We start from the raw sequence: 19,896 nt of genomic DNA on the forward strand, positions 1-19,896 counted from the left end.
TGATGCTCTACTAGGCTTTCCCATACCAAGTGTTGCTGTTCTACAGACAGGTATGTACACTTTCATTCAAACTTTTTAGGGATGGGAGGGGTTAGTGAGCAGTGGGGTAGTAATGGTGTGACATCATAACTTACCCCTTCTTCCATTAAACTGCACTAGCGGTTTTAGCAAGGGGAGCCATGCTGAATGGCCCACGCTGCTCCCGACGCGTATTTTCGCTCTATAAGACACACTTTTTTTCCCAAAAAAATTGGGTGGAAATAAGGGTGTGTCTTATGGAGCCAATACCCGCCCCCTAAGGTAGCACGCTGGGACTGGGAAAGAGCCGGTGCGTCTTATGGTCAGATGCATCTTATGGAACAAAAAAATACGGTAACTTTTCATTTCAAAAATGGCCATTCGCTAGATGTGTGTGAGCTTAGTGCGTCTGTCTTTTAGAGCTATTAAAAAAAAAAAAAAAAAAATCGTCTAAATGAACACACATAAACAAGCTATTGGAGTGTAGGAGCGGCCAGCATTTTATTAGAGTGGCCACAGAGACATTTCAGCAGAGCAAAAGGCACTCTAGGGATACTGCAGGGAACATCATATTAAAAAGCCCCAGGTACACATTTCACCATAACCCACTTATATTGTATGGTGAGCTCTCCAAAACTTACTGCACCCACCTGTACATTATAATAGCCCTTATATCTTTAAGTGTCATCTTTAGGTACGTACAGTAACATAAGAACATAAGAATAGCCTTACTGGGTCAGACCAATGGTCCATCTAGCCCAGTATCCTGTCTTCGTGGAGGCCAATCTATGTCACAGGTACCTGGCAAAACCCAAATAGTCCAAACCTTTTTTTTAAACCAGCTACATTAACTGCTCTTACCACAGCTTCTGGCAACGCATTTCAGAGCTTAACTATTCTCTGAGTGAAAAAATATTTCCTCCTATTGGTTTTAAAAGTATTACTCTGTAACTTCATCGAGTGTCTCCTAGCCTTTGTAAATCTTGATGCAGTAAAAAATCGATCCACTTGTACCCATTCTACACCACTCAGTAGGTCTTATAGAAGTCCTTTTATAAGCATAAAATAACTTTTATGTGTGAACAAACCTTTCTAAAAGGATTTTTTTGCACGTTAGTTCCATTTTACACAATTAAAGGACTAATAAGAATTGCCTTACCGGGTCAGAGCGAAGATCCACCCAAGACTGTCCTGAGCCAGAAACACATCCTGTGTGACAAGTCTCCCTTGATCTCCTATCCCGTCCATTGAGTCATGGAGCCCTGCCTTTCTTGCCACCCTGTGCCCACACATATCTTGCTAGAACCCTGGGTCCTGTTTTCAACAGTGGTCAATCCAGATCACAAAAAGTAGCAAGATTCAATGCTATTTACCCCTAGGGATAAGCAGGGCTTTCTCTACATCTATCTTAATATGGAGGGTGATTCCCCATGAATCTGTCCAAACTTTTTTTTTTTTGATCTTTTTAATTTTCAAAACTAATACAAAGTGCCAGGAATTATACAGACATTAATAATCAATGTAAGCACCTAAATTCCATCAATAACAATGCAGAAGAAAAATATCCCTCCCCTCCCATCCAACAATTTAATCAAGAAATAAATCAAAAAGATTTCCCCCCCCCACCCACTCCATCCAAATTTTTTTAAGCCCAGTAACACTAATCGATAGGATGCCTATACATGATACATCTCGCAAACTCTAGAGGGGAGCTATCTTTGGCACGAGACAAGTTGTATGAGTGTCTCGCAAACTCTAGAGGGGAGCTCTCTTTGGCACGAGACAAGTTGTATGAGTGTCTCGCAAACTCTAGAGGGGAGCTCTCTTTGGCACGAGACAAGTTGTATGAGTGTCTCGCAAACTCTAGAGGGGAGCTCTCTTTGGCACGAGACAAGTTGTATGAGTGTCTCGCAAACTCTAGAGGGGAGCTCTCTTTGGCACGAGACAAGTTGTATGAGTGTCTCGTAAACTCTAGAGGGGAGCTCTCTTTGGCACGAGACAAGTTGTATGAGTGTCTCGCAAACTCTAGAGGGGAGCTCTCTTTGGCACGAGACAAGTTGTATGAGTGTCTCGCAAACTCTAGAGGGGAGCTCTCTTTGGCACGAGACAAGTTGTATGAGTGTTAGCAATAACTTTGAGAGACTGAGATCATCATCCACATACCCTGACTGAGGAATGTTTTGGCACTGTAGGAACGATTTTCAAATGATGCGACACTGTATCGGTGGTTTTGATTTCTTGAATTAAACCATTCAGGCACCAGGGTATTTTTGGGCTATTTAGCATGTTTTAAAACATTAAATTAAATATGTAAACCCATTTTTACTATTATAGATTTGATTGGCCACAGGGTGTTTAATATGATGTTTGTGGGAGATTCCTGCCTGGCATTCATGGGTGCTATTTGCGGTGCTAAACCCTGGTGAACTTGAGATAAACTTGCACACAAGTTCCCATGAACTGATCAAACACTCTGCATTCATCAATTAAACTTCACTGATTTAAATCAGTCTATAAAGCCCTCAATCCATATGATGCCTCAAGAATAGAGAGCAGGTCTCTTTTTTTTAATTCACTTGAGTATCTTGACCCTTCTCATTTAGAGTAGGCTTGTTAATATTTTTGGATGCACAGAACTAACCCATTTGAAGAAGATGCCTCGGAGAAATACTATAGGGTAATACTTTAATATAAAAAGTGGCATAGAATTTATAATAATATATAAATAAAAAACATAATTCAATAATACTTACTGATTCAGGTATATTTTTCTGAAAAACAAACAAAAAATTGGTTAGCTGTTTATTTACAAAAATATGGACAAATGGGAGTAATTTTGCACAACGGTAAGGACGCATTCAAAACATAGACAGCAAAACTTACCAATTACTAAACCCTTAGACCTTTATCAATCTTTCGAGTAGGTCGCCAAATTATTATTATTATTATTATTTTGTTTATGTGTTCCCACCATATGTGTTCTTCCCTAATGTTTCTTTTCTTTCTTTAAAGATTGTAGTTCATCCCTCTTGCCTTTTGTACCAGTTTGTATCAGAACGTATATAATTTATATCCAATGTCTTGTCTTGTCCTCCCCTTTTTTTAACAATTTGTTATACGCATTGAAATATATGATATTGCGTAGCTAATAAATCTTAATAAACTTGAAACTTGAAACTAAACATAGGGGCAACAAAGAAGCAATTCTATGACGGTGCTAAGGTACACCGAATCCATTATAAATTACTAGCGGAAAGCGGCTTTGGCACACTGAAACTCAGGCATGACAGTTTACACCAGGTCAATGGAAAGCGCAGGGTCAGCTCAAGAGATTCTAGTGCCCTGGCCCATTCCCCACCCTACCCCCAATCCATGCCCCGTTCCCGGATCAGTTTTCTCCTCCCTCCTCTGACTCAACTGCCCAATCTTGGCAGAATGCAACTTCATAGGCCAGCATCAGTGTCAAGCAATAGTGTCAGTGGAGGAAAACAGAAGGATAGACAAAGGGGCTCTTACCAGTGGCATAGCGAGGATGAGAGATGCCAGGGCGGTGGCACCCCCTCCCGGCCCCCTATACCTCTTTAACTTTCCTGGCATGAGCTGCATCACTAACTTTCTGATGGCGTCATCATCAGCTCTTCCTCTGACATTATTTCCTAGGCGTGGGTCCAGGAAGTGATGTCAGAGGGAGATCCAGCACTGGCGCGAGCAGCAGGTTGGGGTTGCTACTCGCATCGACAAAGAACTAGAGGTACAATTGGGGGGAAGTGAAGGCGCATGCAGGGAAGGAGCAGGGTTAGGGGGTAGAGGGAAGGATGGGTGCCGGGAGGATCCAGGGAGGACAGCCCCCCCCCCCCCCGCTTCACCTTGCTATGGTTCTTACTCATACATGTTTTTTGCTTGTACACTGCCTATTAGTTGCCTTTTAATGTATACATATAGAAAGACACATGCATGTACACGTAGACCTAAACCTCTGTATGTTTAGAGGAGGAAATGATAAACACAGTAAAGCAGAGGTGTAGCCAGACAGCTGAAATATTAAATACCTGAGATGGTGGGAATTCTCAAACCTCACAGCTGAAGATTTCAACCTCAGGCAACCAGTGGTCTTCCAGATGGCACCTGTCAGCACTTGCTTCATGCTGTTGCCAGCAGGCTGTACATGCTCAGGGCTGGCGCACGCAGGGGCTGGCGTTGGCATCAGCTGAAGTCAAGTGCTGATGTTTGGAAGAGCACTGGCTGCCTGAGGAAGAACTCTTGAGCTGGTGGGGTTTGGGGGATCCCCTACCAGCACAGCAAGAGTGCTGCAATTTTGGGTGGGCCTGAGTCCAGGGCCCACCCATTGCTACGCCACTTCATTAAAGCTCATACAAATACAAAAACGTGTTGAAAGGAATGGCACTGTCACAGTGATATATTTTCTAAAATCAGAGGCCAGTATTTTCACGCTATAAAATTAATGGGGAGGCTTAAATCTAGAGTTCCAGATTTGAGATTGACTAAGCTTAAGGGAACCAGACATCCGGATTTACGTGGACATGTCTTCTTTTTACGTGGACATGTCCAGGTGTCTGGAAGGCTTTCTCCCCTGCATGGGGAGAAAGTGTCTAGAGCCCTAACCTGTCTGCCCCGTCCCCCACCTACCTCTGGGCTTGGCTGAAGCTGAATCTTTAGGCCGGCCGGCGGCAGCAGCAGCAAGGTGAGTTTGCTGCCATCAGTCTGCCATGGAAGCCTTCTCTCTGGAATATCCCGCCTACATGGGAACAGGAAGTTGCTTCAAAGAGAAGAATTCCAGGGCAAGCTGATAGCAGCAGGCTTACCTCTCTACTGCTGCCAGATGGCCCGAAGATTCAATTTCAGCGAGGAGGTAGGTGGGAGACAGGGAGAGAAGCGCTGTCCCGAGGGAGGGAGAGAAAAAGAGAAAGAAAGAGAAGCACCCGCAGTAGGGGAGATGGAAGGTGGGGGAAGAGAGAGAAGAACCCACAGAAGAGGGAGCTGTGGAGAGAGAGAGAGAAAGAAAAGCACCTGCAGGGGAAGGAGGGCGAAGCTCCCATGGGGGATTGGAAGGAGGAAGAAGCATCCATGGGTGGTTGGAGGGAGAGGAAGAAAAACACCTGTGGGGGAGGGGGAGGTTGGAGGGAGGGAACGAGAGAAGCACTAAAAGGGTACAGAAAATGGAAAGGGGGACTAAGGAAATGGGTAAAAGGTGGGGCGGGTTGGGGTAAGGCTAGTGGGCAGGACTGGGTAGGGCTGAGGCACGGTCATGTGTCCTCTTTTATGACTTCACAAATATGGTAACTCTAACCAAGTCTGAGCCCAAGTGGATATCTCTCAACAACACTGGCTGGCTTCTGAGATACATGTGAAAGTCTTTGCATGACATGTGCTTAAAAGTTGTGCTGCACAAACAAAATTCATTTGACAGATTCAACCAGCAGGGAAACAGAGACGAGATCAGCAATGCCTTCTTCTCTCTCTCGCACCCCCATTTGACCAGACAGACTAATAGGCCACAGATGGTTCTCTCATTAGGTGGGTAGGTGTTGTTGGTCTTAGGCAAATAAAAGAAAAAGAGGATATTTTCCTAAAAATGAAAAAGGAGGATGTCCTCTTTAAAGAGGTCATATAGTAACCATAAACCAGCAGGAGAGGTTCTTGCTGCTTAAATGAAAGGGAAAGGGGGTGAGATTTGATACCCTGAACAGCTCTCGATATTCAGCAGCAATGAACCGCACGATGCTGCTGAATATTCCCTCTGAGCATGTGGTTAGTGTCAGGGTGATGAACTAAATATGGAAACTTAAAGAAATGTCCAAATGATATAAATACCAGATAGTGAGGACAAATCTACAATAAGTGGATTTTTTGCTAGACCTCAAACACCCAAGGCACTACTTCTAATTCTATTCGTGCCCTTACTGGGGTGGTGTTTTCATCCTTGGTCTTAGCAAATAGCATGTGCAATAAATTTTTTTGTTAATTTTCAACAGGCTCTGCATAAATTATAAAGTGCATACAGTGCTGTAAAAGTGCTCTATAGTGCTATAAAGGAAAGGCACTTATTTTTGCGCCCGACGGCTGCCTAACCATTTCACTTCTATTTTGGTCAGCGGCTATGCCTCCTTAGTTACAAGCACCAACATTTTTAGTTACAAAAACCTTTTCTTTGAGCTGAAACCACCATTGTTCAAAGCACCGCACTCAGCCTCTATCGGGGTGATGCCAGTGCCTACATAGCTCTCTGGACAGCTAGACTTGTTTAATTCTAATGTACGAACAGGAAGAATGGTTAATTCTGTTGTCACTCCCAGGATTTTTTTGAACCAATTTAGCTGTTTTCTTATGAAGATGAGAGGCTTCCTAATTTAAACCTGGACAGGCTTTAGTCTTCTTTTGAAATGTATTTCCATGTGTTTCTGTTAAGCTTTATTTAGTTAGCTGCTCTATAGAGTATTTGCAAAAGGAAGGACTTTGTAGGTTTGGGAGCCTGTTTAGAAGGTAAATTTATTTAGTTGTACATTCAAACAAGCCAGTGATTTATTCTTTCTGCAAAAAAGGCCTTGGCACAATGCTGTGCTGGAAAGGGAAGGTCATAAATGGAGTAGATACTTCTATTGGAGAGAGTTCTTGCTGCACATACTAAGTCAGTTTCTCAACCAGGATGCCATGGTACAATGGTATACCTTCAGACCTAAGGAGGCGTGCCACAGAAAACCATCACACATGATGCTCGAATCTAGACCTATAAGGGGATCTGCTATCTGCATCTCGCTGAAACAAGAGACACTGGCATTTAGGTTTTCTGAGCAAGTATAGTCACACATACCTTTCCCTACCAACATTATGATGTGGGAATGGGCAACATGGAAAAATCAGTGCAAGGGTATTAGCTTTTTTTACCTTGTGCCTCCAGCCCTCATCTCATCCACCAGTTAACATAACTATCAGGTCATTAAGTGTGCCCCCTGAAATTTTGATAATAAAACTCAACATCAGCTCTCTCAGAACAATTTTGTAGAACTGCATAATTGAAGATCACATAAATAAATATTAAATTTTGCTTCATATATGAAGGTGAATAAAAAATTAAAGGCAATTGTAAAATTATACGATAAATGGAACAGAGCTAGCAAAACACAGCATATGTACTCGTACATTACCTTCATTACAAGATTGCACCATCAAAGAACAATGTGCAGTAGTGAACTTTTTTGGTGCAGAGTGAGTGAAACCTGTGGAAATTCACTGTCGGATCGTGACTCAGTATGGACCTAGCACCATAACATAATGCTTATAGACCACGTTACCAAAAAGTTCTATGCAGTTTAAAAAAGGTTAAAAACATTAAACAATATTAAGAATTAAATGAATCAGGTAGTTAGATATTTAGAAAAAAAGATAGGTCTTTAGCTGTTTTCTCGTTGTTTATGAGTGGGTAAAAAGGTTTAAAGCGGGAAGAATAGGTGTAACTTTATTTGATTATCGCAATTATTAACAAGAATGTTAAACTAAAATGGTTTACAATGAAAAGGGTTAAAAATTATAAAATCAATAAGGACAAACAGGGTAAATCAACCATGACAAAAAGCAAACACATTTGGCTATAAAGGGAAGGAAAGATTTACAATATATTATGGGGAAGAACAAAAAGGAAGACAACAAAATTAAAGTGGAATAGAAAAACTGTATTAGCAAAAAAAAAAAAAAAAAGAAAATGATAAAAGAGTAGTGTCAAATGTCATTTTAAAGTAATCAGCACACAGACAGGGCAGATATCTTGATTAAAGAAGACCGACGGATAATGGTGTCTCAATTGGCTGCAAATTTGGATACCAGCTATGGATCTGCATTTGCCATAATGCATGATAACATGTGCATAAGATGGGTTTCCAAACAGCTTACTGATCTGCACAAGCAATAGTGTGTGGAGGTTGCGACCCAGTTCCTAAGACCGTATGAAGAAGATCTGTGTATTCTGGAGAGAACTGTCACCGGTACAAAACATGGGTGCATCACCATGACCCAGAGAGCAAAAGACAAAAGCATGGAGTGGACATATCTGTCTTCTCCAGCGAAGAAGAAATTCAAACGTCAGCCCTCCTCCCAGAAAATCATGTTAACAGTCTTTTGGGACATGAAGGGGCCTATTCTGGCGCATTTCCAAGCACACGGGCAAAAAGTAAACAGTGAAAATTCCTGTGCATTGCTGTGAAATGAACTTAAGCCTGCAATTCTCAGCAAAAGAAGATGAATGTTGTTGAAAACAAATGACAATGCACATCCTCATACAGCAGCAGCAACAGAAGAGATAGTGCAACAGCTTGGGTTTGAATGGCTTCCACATCCTCCTTACAGCCCAGATCTGGTGTCTAGCGAGGTCGCAGATTCACCTCTGATGATGCGCGAGTGCCTTCCCGCCTGACGTAGGTGCGCGGTCCCTTCAGTTTCTTAGTTTCTGCAGAGCTAAGAAGTCACTTATCAACGGTCGTTGATATTTTATTGCTGCCTTCCCACTCACGCAGCTTTTTTTTCTGACTTTTTTTGTCAGTTTTCTTTTTCTTTACGTTTAAAGTAAAAAAAAATAATAAATTTTACTTTTTCCCTTTTACGGTCGCAGGCCTGTTCCACGCCCCAAGCCTCTACTTTTCATTTTGACGAGGCAATTTTTCCATCAATGTCCCATCTGCAAACGGGTTTTAAAAAATGTGAATGGTGTGCTCGCCCTATTTCTCTTACGGACCCAAATTACTGGTGCCTCCAGTGTTTGGGGCCAGATCACAGGGCTGATTCGTGCACCCATTGTTCTTCTCTTCAAAAGAGGACCCTCAAGAACCGGCAAACTCAACAACGTTTGCTTTTCAGTTCCGGTATGGAGGGAGATTTGGCACCGGTTCCTATGTCGGAGTCTACACTCGACGTCGCTGGAATCCACCTCGGCTAAGAAGCCTTTCTCCAGGAGGGTCAGTGAGATCCTCCCTTTACAGTTTTCTATTATAATAAGGTGGTTCTGCGTACACATCCAAAGTTTCTTCCCAAAGTTGTCTCTTACTTTCATCTCAATCAGTCAATTGTTCTGCCAGTATTTTTTCCTAGGCCTCATTCTCATCCTGGAGAAGCAGCCTTGCATACTTTGGACTGTAAATGAGCTTTGGCTTACTACCTTGATTGCACAAAGCCACACAGAACTTCTACCCAACTCTTCATCTCATTTGATCCAAACAAGTTGGGGCATTCTGTTTCCAAGAGAACGATAGTTCATACAATCACTTCTCACTACTGTCTGGAGTCATTCTCCAGAAGGGATGGGCACTTCGGCCAATCAGTTTTGCAAAATTTATTTTCTTAAGGCCAACTCTCCCACCATCCCATTCTGTTAGCTTGGAGGTCACCCATCAGTGAGAATATGCTGCCTGCTTGTCCTGGGATAAAGCACAGTTACTTACCGTAACAGGTGTTATCCAGGGACAGCAGGCAGATATTCTCTGCCTGGGTTGGCTTCTTAGCTGGCTTATCTTAACTGAAGGGACCACGCGCCTAGGTCGGGCAGGAAGGCACTCGCACACGTGCGGTGCGGGCTATCGTGAACTTTCTAAACTCTTAAAGTGGCGATGCACTTTTAAAGTGGTCCATATCAGGGCTCCGTTGGTGACGTCACCCATCAGTGAGAATATCTGCCTGCTGTCCCTGGATAACACCTGTTACGGTAAGTAACTGTGCTTTCTTTCCCTCTCTCTTTTCAATGTTCACAGGCTGGAAAAAAAAACAAAAAACACCTCTGAATCTTTCAAAACAGCCAAACAGCTCTCTGCTCTTGACAGTGGGAGGAATCTGTATAGTGTACAGACAGCTTGCCTGTTGCTATGACATTGGAGGCAATAGTAGCTCTCTGCTCTTAGCAGTGGGAGGAGTCTATAATGGAGGCCTGCCTACTGAATTTCTGCGCACACACACATACACATATCCATCTATCTATTGCTATGATATGCAGCATTAGTAGCAGGCACTTACATTAAGGACTGTATGCAGGTTGTTAAGTGCTGTTTTAGGTCTTCATCCTTTTCATAGGACTCCAGCACTGTCTGTGAATCGTCATGGTGATAGCAGTAGATTTTATACACATCTTCCAGGGGCCCTTTAATTTGCAAGAACAATTCCCCTGTCCCAAGGAAAAAAAAATAAATGAAACATCAGCACAGCCAGCAGCTTTTTTGCATTTCTAACTTTTTAGTCAGGAATAAACCACTCTGTTCTTTATTACCTTTTGAAATGGCCTCAAGCATAAAAAAATGAAGGCAGACAGACATGCTGATTTACTTTGAAAAGCAAAATTCAACAAATTGCAAAAAAACCACCACAAAGTCAAACCGATGTCCTCTGCATAAGGTATTAGCAGTAGTTGTCTAGTATTCTGATATGGTATTTCACAAAAAAGTTAAGGAGCCAATTCTATAACTTGGTGCCTCCATTTAGGCATGCTAATTCTATCATGACAACTGGGTGCCAATATACTATTATACAATACAAGCATAAACCCTAGATTTAGGTATGTCTAGATTTAGGCACAATTTATGCCAGGTTAATGGCAGGCGTATATGGTTGTGCCTTTATTGAATCTGGGAGATGATGTATATCTGCTTGGGAGATGCATATGTGGGTGGCACATGGACCTATCTCCAACTGTCGTACGTAACTTAATTCTATAATAACCTATACTATTCTATAATTTAGAGTAACCTAGAATATTGTATAAGTTACATGCTGACAGTTGGAGATAGGTCCATGCTTCATCCACAAATATACCCCCTTGAGGTTAGACATCATTCCCTGGATTCTATAAAGTTGGGTGCCCAAATTTCTGACTAGCACACAAATTTGGATGCACAAGTGATAGAATAGTGTCAGTGGGTCCAATGTACTATCAGTGGTCTAATGCGCCATCCTGTCAGAACTGGACTATTGTAATGGATCTTATCTAGGTCTCCCTCAATCTAGTCTAAAATCTCTGCAAACTGTGAAAAATTCAGCTTCTCATCTTTTAATAGGGATGTCTCATTTTCAAAAGGATCATCTTTAAAGTTTTGTTTCTGATACAAAAGGTTCTATGTCATCAAGATCCTTACCACGGTCATTTCACCGAATGGACATTTGACGGACATTTGGAGAAATGTCCATTGGGTAAATATCAGCTTAATTATTTTTGCACTGGGTGCCCTGGATTGTTTTTGGGTTTTTTTAAATCTCAACACTAGATCTGCTGGCTTGAGTTTCTGCCTCCATGTGCTAGCTGTTTTCCTTTTATCCCTCTTGGAGGATTTAGTTATAGAAAGGCAGGAAACCCACTCGAGCCCACCCCAGGCTTGAACTTCCACAAAAGGGAGGAGTTAAGTCATACATCAGCCAGAAGGTTGGCTAGGAGACCCTGAGTGTTAGGGTAAGTGTTAAGTTGAGGATTGGGGGGGGGGGGGGTGATAGTTGGATTAGAGGGCTAAGAAGGAAAACAGCCAGCACTTGGGAGGCAGAAACTCAAATCAGCAGATCCACCTTTATGATTTTGTGAATGCCCCTGATCCTCCTATAGCCATGTCCCTTTTCAGTTCCACACAATACAATTTAGCTGCCCATTGTTACAGAAGAAAAAACACAAAAAGGCAACCTAGTCACATCAAGGTTTGTGTGGGGGACGCTCAAGACGCCAAAATTGGCTCGCAACTAACAAACCAAAATGGGGTGAATATAATATAGGGTGCTCTCAGTGTGAACCCTCAGTGATAGGAGCACAGCTCCGACACTTCACTTCTGGGTCAAGGCGGTAAGCCTCCACCCACACACCATCATTGAGCACCCTGAGTGTGTTGAAATTAAAGGGACCTGAGTCCACTAAATCAAACAAATCAAACAATCAAAGTGAGTAAATTAAACTCAACACAAACAACCTGAGCGACCCCCAAACAAACCCTGCCAGCCAGACCCCCCGACTCACACAACAAAATCAAAAATCACCATGCAAAAATCAAATGAACACAATACTTATCTGAAACTATCTCACAAACTGATAAACGCAAAAAACCGCGCCAGGAGAAGAGGTTCGACCGCACTGGTTTCGGGAGGAGCCCTTCTTCAGCAACCTGACCCCCGACGGAACACGAACAAAGAGGTCGGCTGGAGGGCGGGGTGCCCGGGCGGAAGAGCACGCTGCTTAAAACGGATCTGTAGGTGACGTCATGCACAAACCAACCAAACATTCAACACTAACAACCAATCACACTCAGGGGCGAGAACACGCCCATGAATACACAACCATGCTAAACGAAAGACATAAAATGTGATCCATGCTGAAAACAACCCGATGACCCCAGCCAAAAACCCCCACTGAACACAGAACCCAAATAGAAATACGATGAACACAGTTAAATAATGGTGTTCCATTCCACACCTTCATTAAGACCATTGGGATGGACAGATTGTAATTGGAAAATCCAATATTGTTCCCTAAGATTCAAATGGGACTGTCTATCCCCCCCTGAAATCCCAAGGGACTTGCTCAAGCACGAACCAAGACAGATCGGTGAACCGATGGCCAAATTCAGCACAGTGCGGCACAAGGGGGGCAGCGTGAGATCCAGTGCGAATCCGGCTCCTGTGTTCTTGCAATCTGACCCTGATTCTTCTGCTAGTCCGCCCCACATAGCACAACCCACAGGGGCAGATGATGACATAAACTACCCATTCAGAATCACAAGACGTCTGAGATCTGAGGTGGTAAGTACGTTGAGTCCGGGGATGTTGCCAGGTAGAAATAGACAAGGATAGAGGGCACATATCACAATGACCACATGTTTTATGACTGCCCCCAATATGAGCCCGACTCCTCGTGGCCAATAAGTCCTTCAAGTTTTTAGGACGGGCATAAGCTATACAGGGAGCCTCCTTGAAAACAGGATGGTGATCCAGGACGTGCCAGTGCTTCCTCACAATGTTCGTTACCTGGTGGGCTTGATTGGAAAACGATATGACACACACCTGCTGATCTAAAGGAGGCCTGGTGGTAGGAGCCCGTAATAGCTCAGGGTTAGCATAGCGTGCTCTACGATACGCTCTTCTGATGGTCCATTCAGGATAGCCGCGGGCCTTAAAACGCTGGAATAGTAGTTTAGCTTGAGCCTTGTACTCCCTCAAAGAAGAGCAAATACGACGAATCCTGAGGAATTGCCCCACAGGCAACGATTGGCGCAACCTGACAGGATGACAGCTGGTGTAATGTAAATATGAGGTCCGGTCCGTGGACTTCCGGAAAACCGTCGTGACCAATTGCCCATCCGTTTTGCTAACCCTGGTATCCAGATAGGTGACACTAATTGCTTTGACAGTGGCAGTGAACTTTAAATGCCTATCAAGAGTGTTAAGCCAGGTCAAAAATTCATAAAATCTGGCCCTAGTGTCAGTCCATATGAGGAACACATCGTCAATAAAACGAAGCCATGTGGCAATGTGCGACATCCACCCAGACGGATATAACAACTGTTCCTCAAAATCTGTAACGTAAAGATTAGCCACACTGGGGGCCATGGCTGTACCCATGGCTACCCTGTGCGTTTGGAGATAAAACTCCCCGCGCACCTCAAAAAAATTTTTTTGTAACACCAAGGTGGCTAATTGCATGAGAAAAGCTTTAGTTATGCGATGATGGAAAGACCCCCTAGATAGATGATGTTCAACAATCTTTAAGGCTTCAGTCTGGGGTATACTGCTATATAAGGCTTCAAGATCCATAGTTATCAGTAGATCAGATTGTTGCACTTGAATAGCCTCAATCCTATTGAGAAAGTTGGTGGTGTCTAATACAAAGGACCGAGCCTGAGCAACCTTAGGTTTCAAGAAGTGGTCAACCATTTTGGATAAGGGTTCAAGAATAGTACCCCGGAGCGACACAAAAGGTCTGCCCGGGGGATTATTGAGAGTTTTATGAATTTTGGGTACAGTATAAAAGTGAGGGTTACGGCTGTCTGGGTCATCGGGTTGTTTTCAGCATGGATCACGTTTTATGTCTTTCGTTTAGCATGGTTGTGTATTCATGGGCGTGTTCTCGCCCCTGAGTGTGATTGGTTGTTAGTGTTGTATGTTTGGTTGGTTTGTGCATGATGTCACCTACAGATCCGTTTTAAGCGGCGTGCTCTTCCGCCCGGGCACCCCGCCCTCCAGCCGACCTCTTTGTTCGTGTTCCGTCGGGGGTCAGGTTCCTGAAGAAGGGCTCCTCCCAAAACCAGCGCGGTCGAACCTCTTCTCCTGGCGCGGTTTTTTGCGTTTATCAGTTTGTGAGATAGTTTCAGATAAGTATTGTGTTCATTTGATTTTTGCATGGTGATTTTTGATTTTGTTGTGTGAGTCGGGGGATCTGGCTGGCAGGGTTTGTTTGGGGGTCGCTCAGGTTGTTTGTGTTGAGTTTAATTTACTCACTTTGATTGTTTGATTTGTTTGATTTAGTGGACTCAGGTCCCTTTAATTTCAGCACACTCAGGGTGCTCAATGATGGTGTGTGGGTGGAGGCTTACCGCCTTGACCCAGAAGTGAAGTGTCGGAGCTGTGCTCCTATCACTGAGGGTTCACACTGAGAGCACCCTATATTATATTCACCCCATTTTGGTTTGTTAGTTGCGAGCCAATTTTGGTGTCTTGAGCGTCCCCCACACAAACCTTGATGTGACTAGGTTGCCTTTTTGTGTTTTTTCTACAGTAGGAATTTTGGCAAATTTGGAGTGTATTGTTGTCATTGTTACAGAAGAGCAGGTAGCCAGATCGGTGCCTAAGTCATAATTAGTACCAACTAAGTCCTTGTGAGCTCTAATAATTATTGGAGCCCATTAACTAATTATTCTGTGCACTGAACTGAGATACACACTAGAGAATGACAAGCCTCGAACACATGATTTTAAAGTGTTTTAGGCTTGTGCAGATGAGAATGGAGCTTGCAGGAATGGGGCAGGGACAGGAAAAAAATTTGCGGGGACGGGATGGGAAAATGAGGTCCCACAGGGACGGGGAAAAATTTGTCCCCGTGTCACCCAATTGTGAGTGAACTATATAGAACAGCGGTCTCAAACACGCGGCCCGCGGGCCACATGTGGCTCTCCAGGTTTTATTTGCGGCCCGCGGTCTGGAGGCGATCATTCTCTTCCTTTTGGAGCAGCAGCCGGCTCGTTCGTTCAAAGTCGCGGGTTGGCGGCTCCTTGCGCTATCCACTCCTGCATTGGAAGCCTCTCTGATGTCACAACATCAGAGAGGCTTCAGACGCAGGCACGGATCTCGCAAGGAGCCGCCACCCGTGGCTTTGAACGAACGAGCCGGCCAGACACGCTGCTGCTCCAGTGGCGTACCAAGGAGGGGGCAGTCCACTGTTCTCCCTAGAGTGCTGCTCGCGGCTCATCTAGAGCAGTGGTGCCCAACCTGTTTCCCTTCCCTTCTCACTGCTGCCATCGGGGATCAGGCCGGCACCGTGTTCTTTGATCTCCCTGCTTCTCTTCCCTGCGAGGCTGACCAATTCTTGCGGCCCAACGTCAATTCTGATGTCGAGAGGACGTTCTGGCTAGCCAATCTCTGCCTGGCTGCCCGGAACGTCCTTTCCGATGTTAGAATTGACGTCGGGCGGCGAGAGTTGGTCGGCCCCGTGCAGAAGAGAAGCAGGGAGATCTAGGCCTGTTCCCGATAGCGGCAGCAGCCTATTCCGCGGCGGTGGTGGCATGGGGGAGGGCAGGAAGGAAGGAAGAAAGAAAGACAGAAGGTGGGGTGGGGACAGGGAGCCAGAAAAAAAAGCAAAAAATGGGGCACGGAGGAAGAAAGGAAGAAAGAAAGAAGGAGGGGGGGGGGGGCAAGGAACCAGAAACAAAGCAAAAAATGGGGCACGGAATCAGAGAAAGACAGACATAGAGAAAGAAAGAAAAAGTTGGGGGAGGGAATGAGGTCTGGAGGAGAAGAAGCATACAGGAGGCTGAAAGAAGGGAAGAAGTATTGGATGCACAGTCAGAAGAATAAAGTGCAATCAGAGACTGATGAAATTACCAAACAAAGGTAGGAAAATGATTTTATTTTCAATTTAGTGATTGAAATGTGCCAGTTTTGAGAAAGAAAAGATATTGAACTTTAAATGTGAGTGCTGCAGAAAAAAATAGAGTACTTGGAGGGCCGCAGAAAAAATAGTTAATGTCTTATTAAAGAAATGACAATTTTGCATGAGGTAAAACTCTTTATAGTTTATATATCTTTCCTTTTAACTGTTAAAGGAAAGTTTTATCTATAAAGAGTTTTACCTCATGCAAAATTGTCATTTCGTTAATAAGACATTAACTATTTTTTCTGCGGCTCTCCAAGTACCTACAAATTCAAAATGTGGCCCCGCAAAGGGTTTGAGTTTGAGACCACTGATATAGAACATGAGGAAAGCTAGGCATTTATGCATATATGTGTACATAAATGCATGCATCTAATTTACAGAATAGCCCCTATCATTCATTATGCAGGTACCAAGGAGAGTCATATCCCAACATCCTATAAATTATACCCTGCCACCAGAGGTAATAACTGAGGCATGTATAACTAACTGATCACTAGGGCATTCAACGAACAACTGGATCACCAGCATGGATCTTTGAAAAGGCATACATCAGATAAAGTAGAACTATTTTTTCCTGAACACAGCAGTGCTAATGCTAATATTACCTGATGATCTTTGGAAAACATTACATTACAGTCACATGCACCTGACAGCTTTTCTTTGTAATTTCCAACTTACTGTACTTTTGTTAATTTTTCTTCTTTAGTTAGTGCATTGCCTAAGCTAGATTGTTTTTGCTCTTTTGAAGAATTGTAGGAATTGCTAATGTCCTTTAGACTGGTTTAGTTCCTTTTTTTTTATAACCTTATGGTTTTGGCTTCTTAATTTATATTTATAACCACACATGGATGTGTACACATGGGTTGTGCACTTGTGTGTAGAAATTCTCTTTCATTCCAGATACTAGGCACTATTTCAGTTCTTCTTTGTGCAGCTGCCATATCTTCAGCTTTGACAACCACAAACCACATTTGTAAAGTTCAAACCTGCTTTATTAAGAATGGTAATGGTAATAAACACAGGCATCCTGGCTTACAGACTTACCGTATATACTCAAATATAGGATGAGATATTTGGGCCAAAAATATGGCCCAAAAATCGGGGTCTCGTCCTATATTTGGGTCATCACCCAACCCCCCTCCCCGACTTGATTCAGGCCTCTGATAGACCAGTACAGGAGAGATCCCTCCCATCTCTCGTCCCGGCTCAGCCTATATAATTTTTTTACACCCTTCCCCCACCACTTACCTTTTCTGTTACCCCCAGCTCCCGGCCCCCCGCGTACCTTGTCAGTTATCCCTGGTGGTCCAGCGATATATGCTCATCGGGGCTCGTGGCGCACAGGCACGCAGGAGTGAGCTTCTCAAGCTCCCGTGTGGCCCTGCACCGCTAGCTGAATGACTGCAGCCAGTTCTCGCGGGACCTGGCAGCAGCCATTCAACTAGTGGCACAGGGCCGTGCAGGAGTTTGAGAAGCTCGCTCCTGTGTTCCTGTGCGCCGTGAGCTCCGAGCCCGGAAGAAGGTGTACAATGCAGGAGCATATACCGCTGGACCACCAGGGATAACTGACAAGGTACAGGGGGGACGGGGGGGGGAGGGTTTTGTTACAAAAAAGGTACGTGCGAGGGGAATAGGATTAAAAAAAAGATTTGTATGGGCTGGGAGACGGGAGGGATCTCTCCTGTCCCGACCTACCACTAGACCACCAGAGGTGGAAGAGGAGGTGGGACAGGATGCAGAGCCTAGCAGGGAGGGGGGACAGGGTGCAGTGCAGAGCCTAGCAAGTAGTGAGGGGGGCTGGCTGCATAGCCTGATAGGGCAGGGAGGGAAGGGGACTGGGTGCAGAGCCTGGTAGGGAAGGGGGCTGGGAGGGCGTGAGAGAGAGGACACTGGGTGCAGATCCTGGCAGGGCATGACACTTAAATATTAAGCAACCATTTTATATTCAAGTCAACCATTTTTCCTCCTTTTTGGGGGTAAAAATGGGGGTCTTGACTTATATTCGTATCAACTTATATTCGAATATATACGGTAAACACAAACAGTGCCTTTACATCCAAAGACATTTGAACAATAGGGTGCTCATTTTCAAATCAAACGGCAGCCTCAGAAATGCCTAAAAATCCACCCATCTGCTAAAAATATCTATATCCTGATTTTGGAACGTCAGAAGGAGATGTAAAGAGAACGAGTAGAGGTGCCGGCGAGGAGGAGAGGCGCAGGTGCCAGCTGACTGACTACAGGATGTGCCCCTCACCGCGACAGGCACGTCCTGTAAGCAGTCAGACGGCGCCTCTCCTCCTCGCCGGCATCACGGGGCACACCTGGAATCCTCCGTGGCACATAGTTTACGATACACCGTTTTAGAAGTTATACAAGTTCCTGCTGAACTAGACCGTACACAGGTAGGGCTAGTCTCAGTTAGGGCGCTGGTCTTTGACCAAGGGCCACTGCTTGAGCGGACTGCTGGGCACGATGGACCACTGGTCTGACCCAACAGCGGCAATTCTTATGTTCTTATGATACACGCTCTGGACCCTACTGGTCATTCCACAGCCTCCTAGCCTTACAGGTATGCTTTGTACCCCCCTCTCTGCAGGCAGAATTCTCCATCTTAGACTCAAAACGTAAGCAGTCCACAGCCTCTCTCTCTCTTTTAGATGAAGCCTAACATCGTTCTCCTTAAGGTTCAACATCCATCTTTCTAATGAATTCAAGGCCTATCTGTGCAATAATTCAGAATACATCTCTCCAGCCATTCAACATCCTCTCCTTCAGTCTGTCAGTCTATCAGCCAGCTGATCAGCATCCAGTTTCAAAGACTCATCTTTCGTTTCAATTACCTGCATGCAGTAAGTTACTTGTTTACTTATTTATAATAAATAGTGGAAAGCAAATCCTCCTTTTGGACATTGGGCAGGTTGAGCTATCTGTTAAGTCAGGTGTCTCTCAAAATTTTATAGCTTCAGCACACTGAACGGAGCAAATGTTTTTCACACCACATTATAATTGAAATTATAAAACTGCTAATTAAATTTGAGAGTTATTTATTTAAAGTTCTTTAAGCTATGTATGTGTAATTGTAACAACAGTGAAACTAAAGTAGAGAGGATAGAATTGCTAACCAATGCGATGGAAGTGCTTGTTTATGAGTGCAAATTAACCCAAAATGTGGCTCGATAGTCGACAAGCAAACACGCTTTCATCATCCACCATCTGCAGTCGTTCTCTTTTTTTCAAAATCCAAGTTCGCAAAGATAAGACGATCCAAACGGTAACAAGCCTTGATTGCTTTGTTGCTCAAGTGAGGATAACTACTTGATAAAAAAATAAAAATTAAATTAAAAATTACTTGCCCTTAGTTTTCAAAGACCAATTATGTCAAAGATTGATGCTTGTCTGGGTGGTTGTGTCCTTATGGATAAAGATACTCATAACACTAACAGACTCATACAGTACGTACATGTCATCTATTCTAGTGTATATTTATGAAGGGAATTTTTTTTTTAAAAAGTAAAATTCTGGAATCTCTAATGGTACCTCCGGAATCTCTTCAGGGCATCCCACTGTGCCATGGCACACAGTTTGAGAGACACTGTGTTAAGCAATGCATTAAATATGCACATTGAGAATAATATACTGGTGTAGATGATTCATGCAAAGGCAAGAATCCTAGATTTCAGGGAACTAACTTTAGTAAACTGAAGGAGTAACTTAAGATCTCATAAACTGAATGGGAAAATAAAAAAGTAGAAAAGCAGTGAGGAAAC

At 43.8% G+C, this 19,896-nt stretch overlaps 1 protein-coding gene across 1 annotated transcript in view; it reads right to left on the reverse strand.

Annotated features, from left to right (window-relative positions):
• Positions 1–19,896, reverse strand: part of ARHGEF38 (Rho guanine nucleotide exchange factor 38) — a 138,191-nt gene that overhangs the window by 43,256 nt on the left and 75,039 nt on the right. Inside the window, exons 4-5 of the mRNA XM_033935741.1 lie at positions 10,030–10,177; positions 2,772–2,789 (exon numbers count right to left, since the gene is read on the reverse strand). Coding sequence (XP_033791632.1) covers positions 2,772–2,789; positions 10,030–10,177 — 166 coding nt within the window. The remainder of the gene's footprint in view (positions 1–2,771; positions 2,790–10,029; positions 10,178–19,896) is intronic.

This window comes from Geotrypetes seraphini, chromosome 1 (genome assembly GCF_902459505.1).
Source record: "Geotrypetes seraphini chromosome 1, aGeoSer1.1, whole genome shotgun sequence".
Lineage (NCBI taxonomy): Eukaryota > Metazoa > Chordata > Amphibia > Gymnophiona > Dermophiidae > Geotrypetes > Geotrypetes seraphini.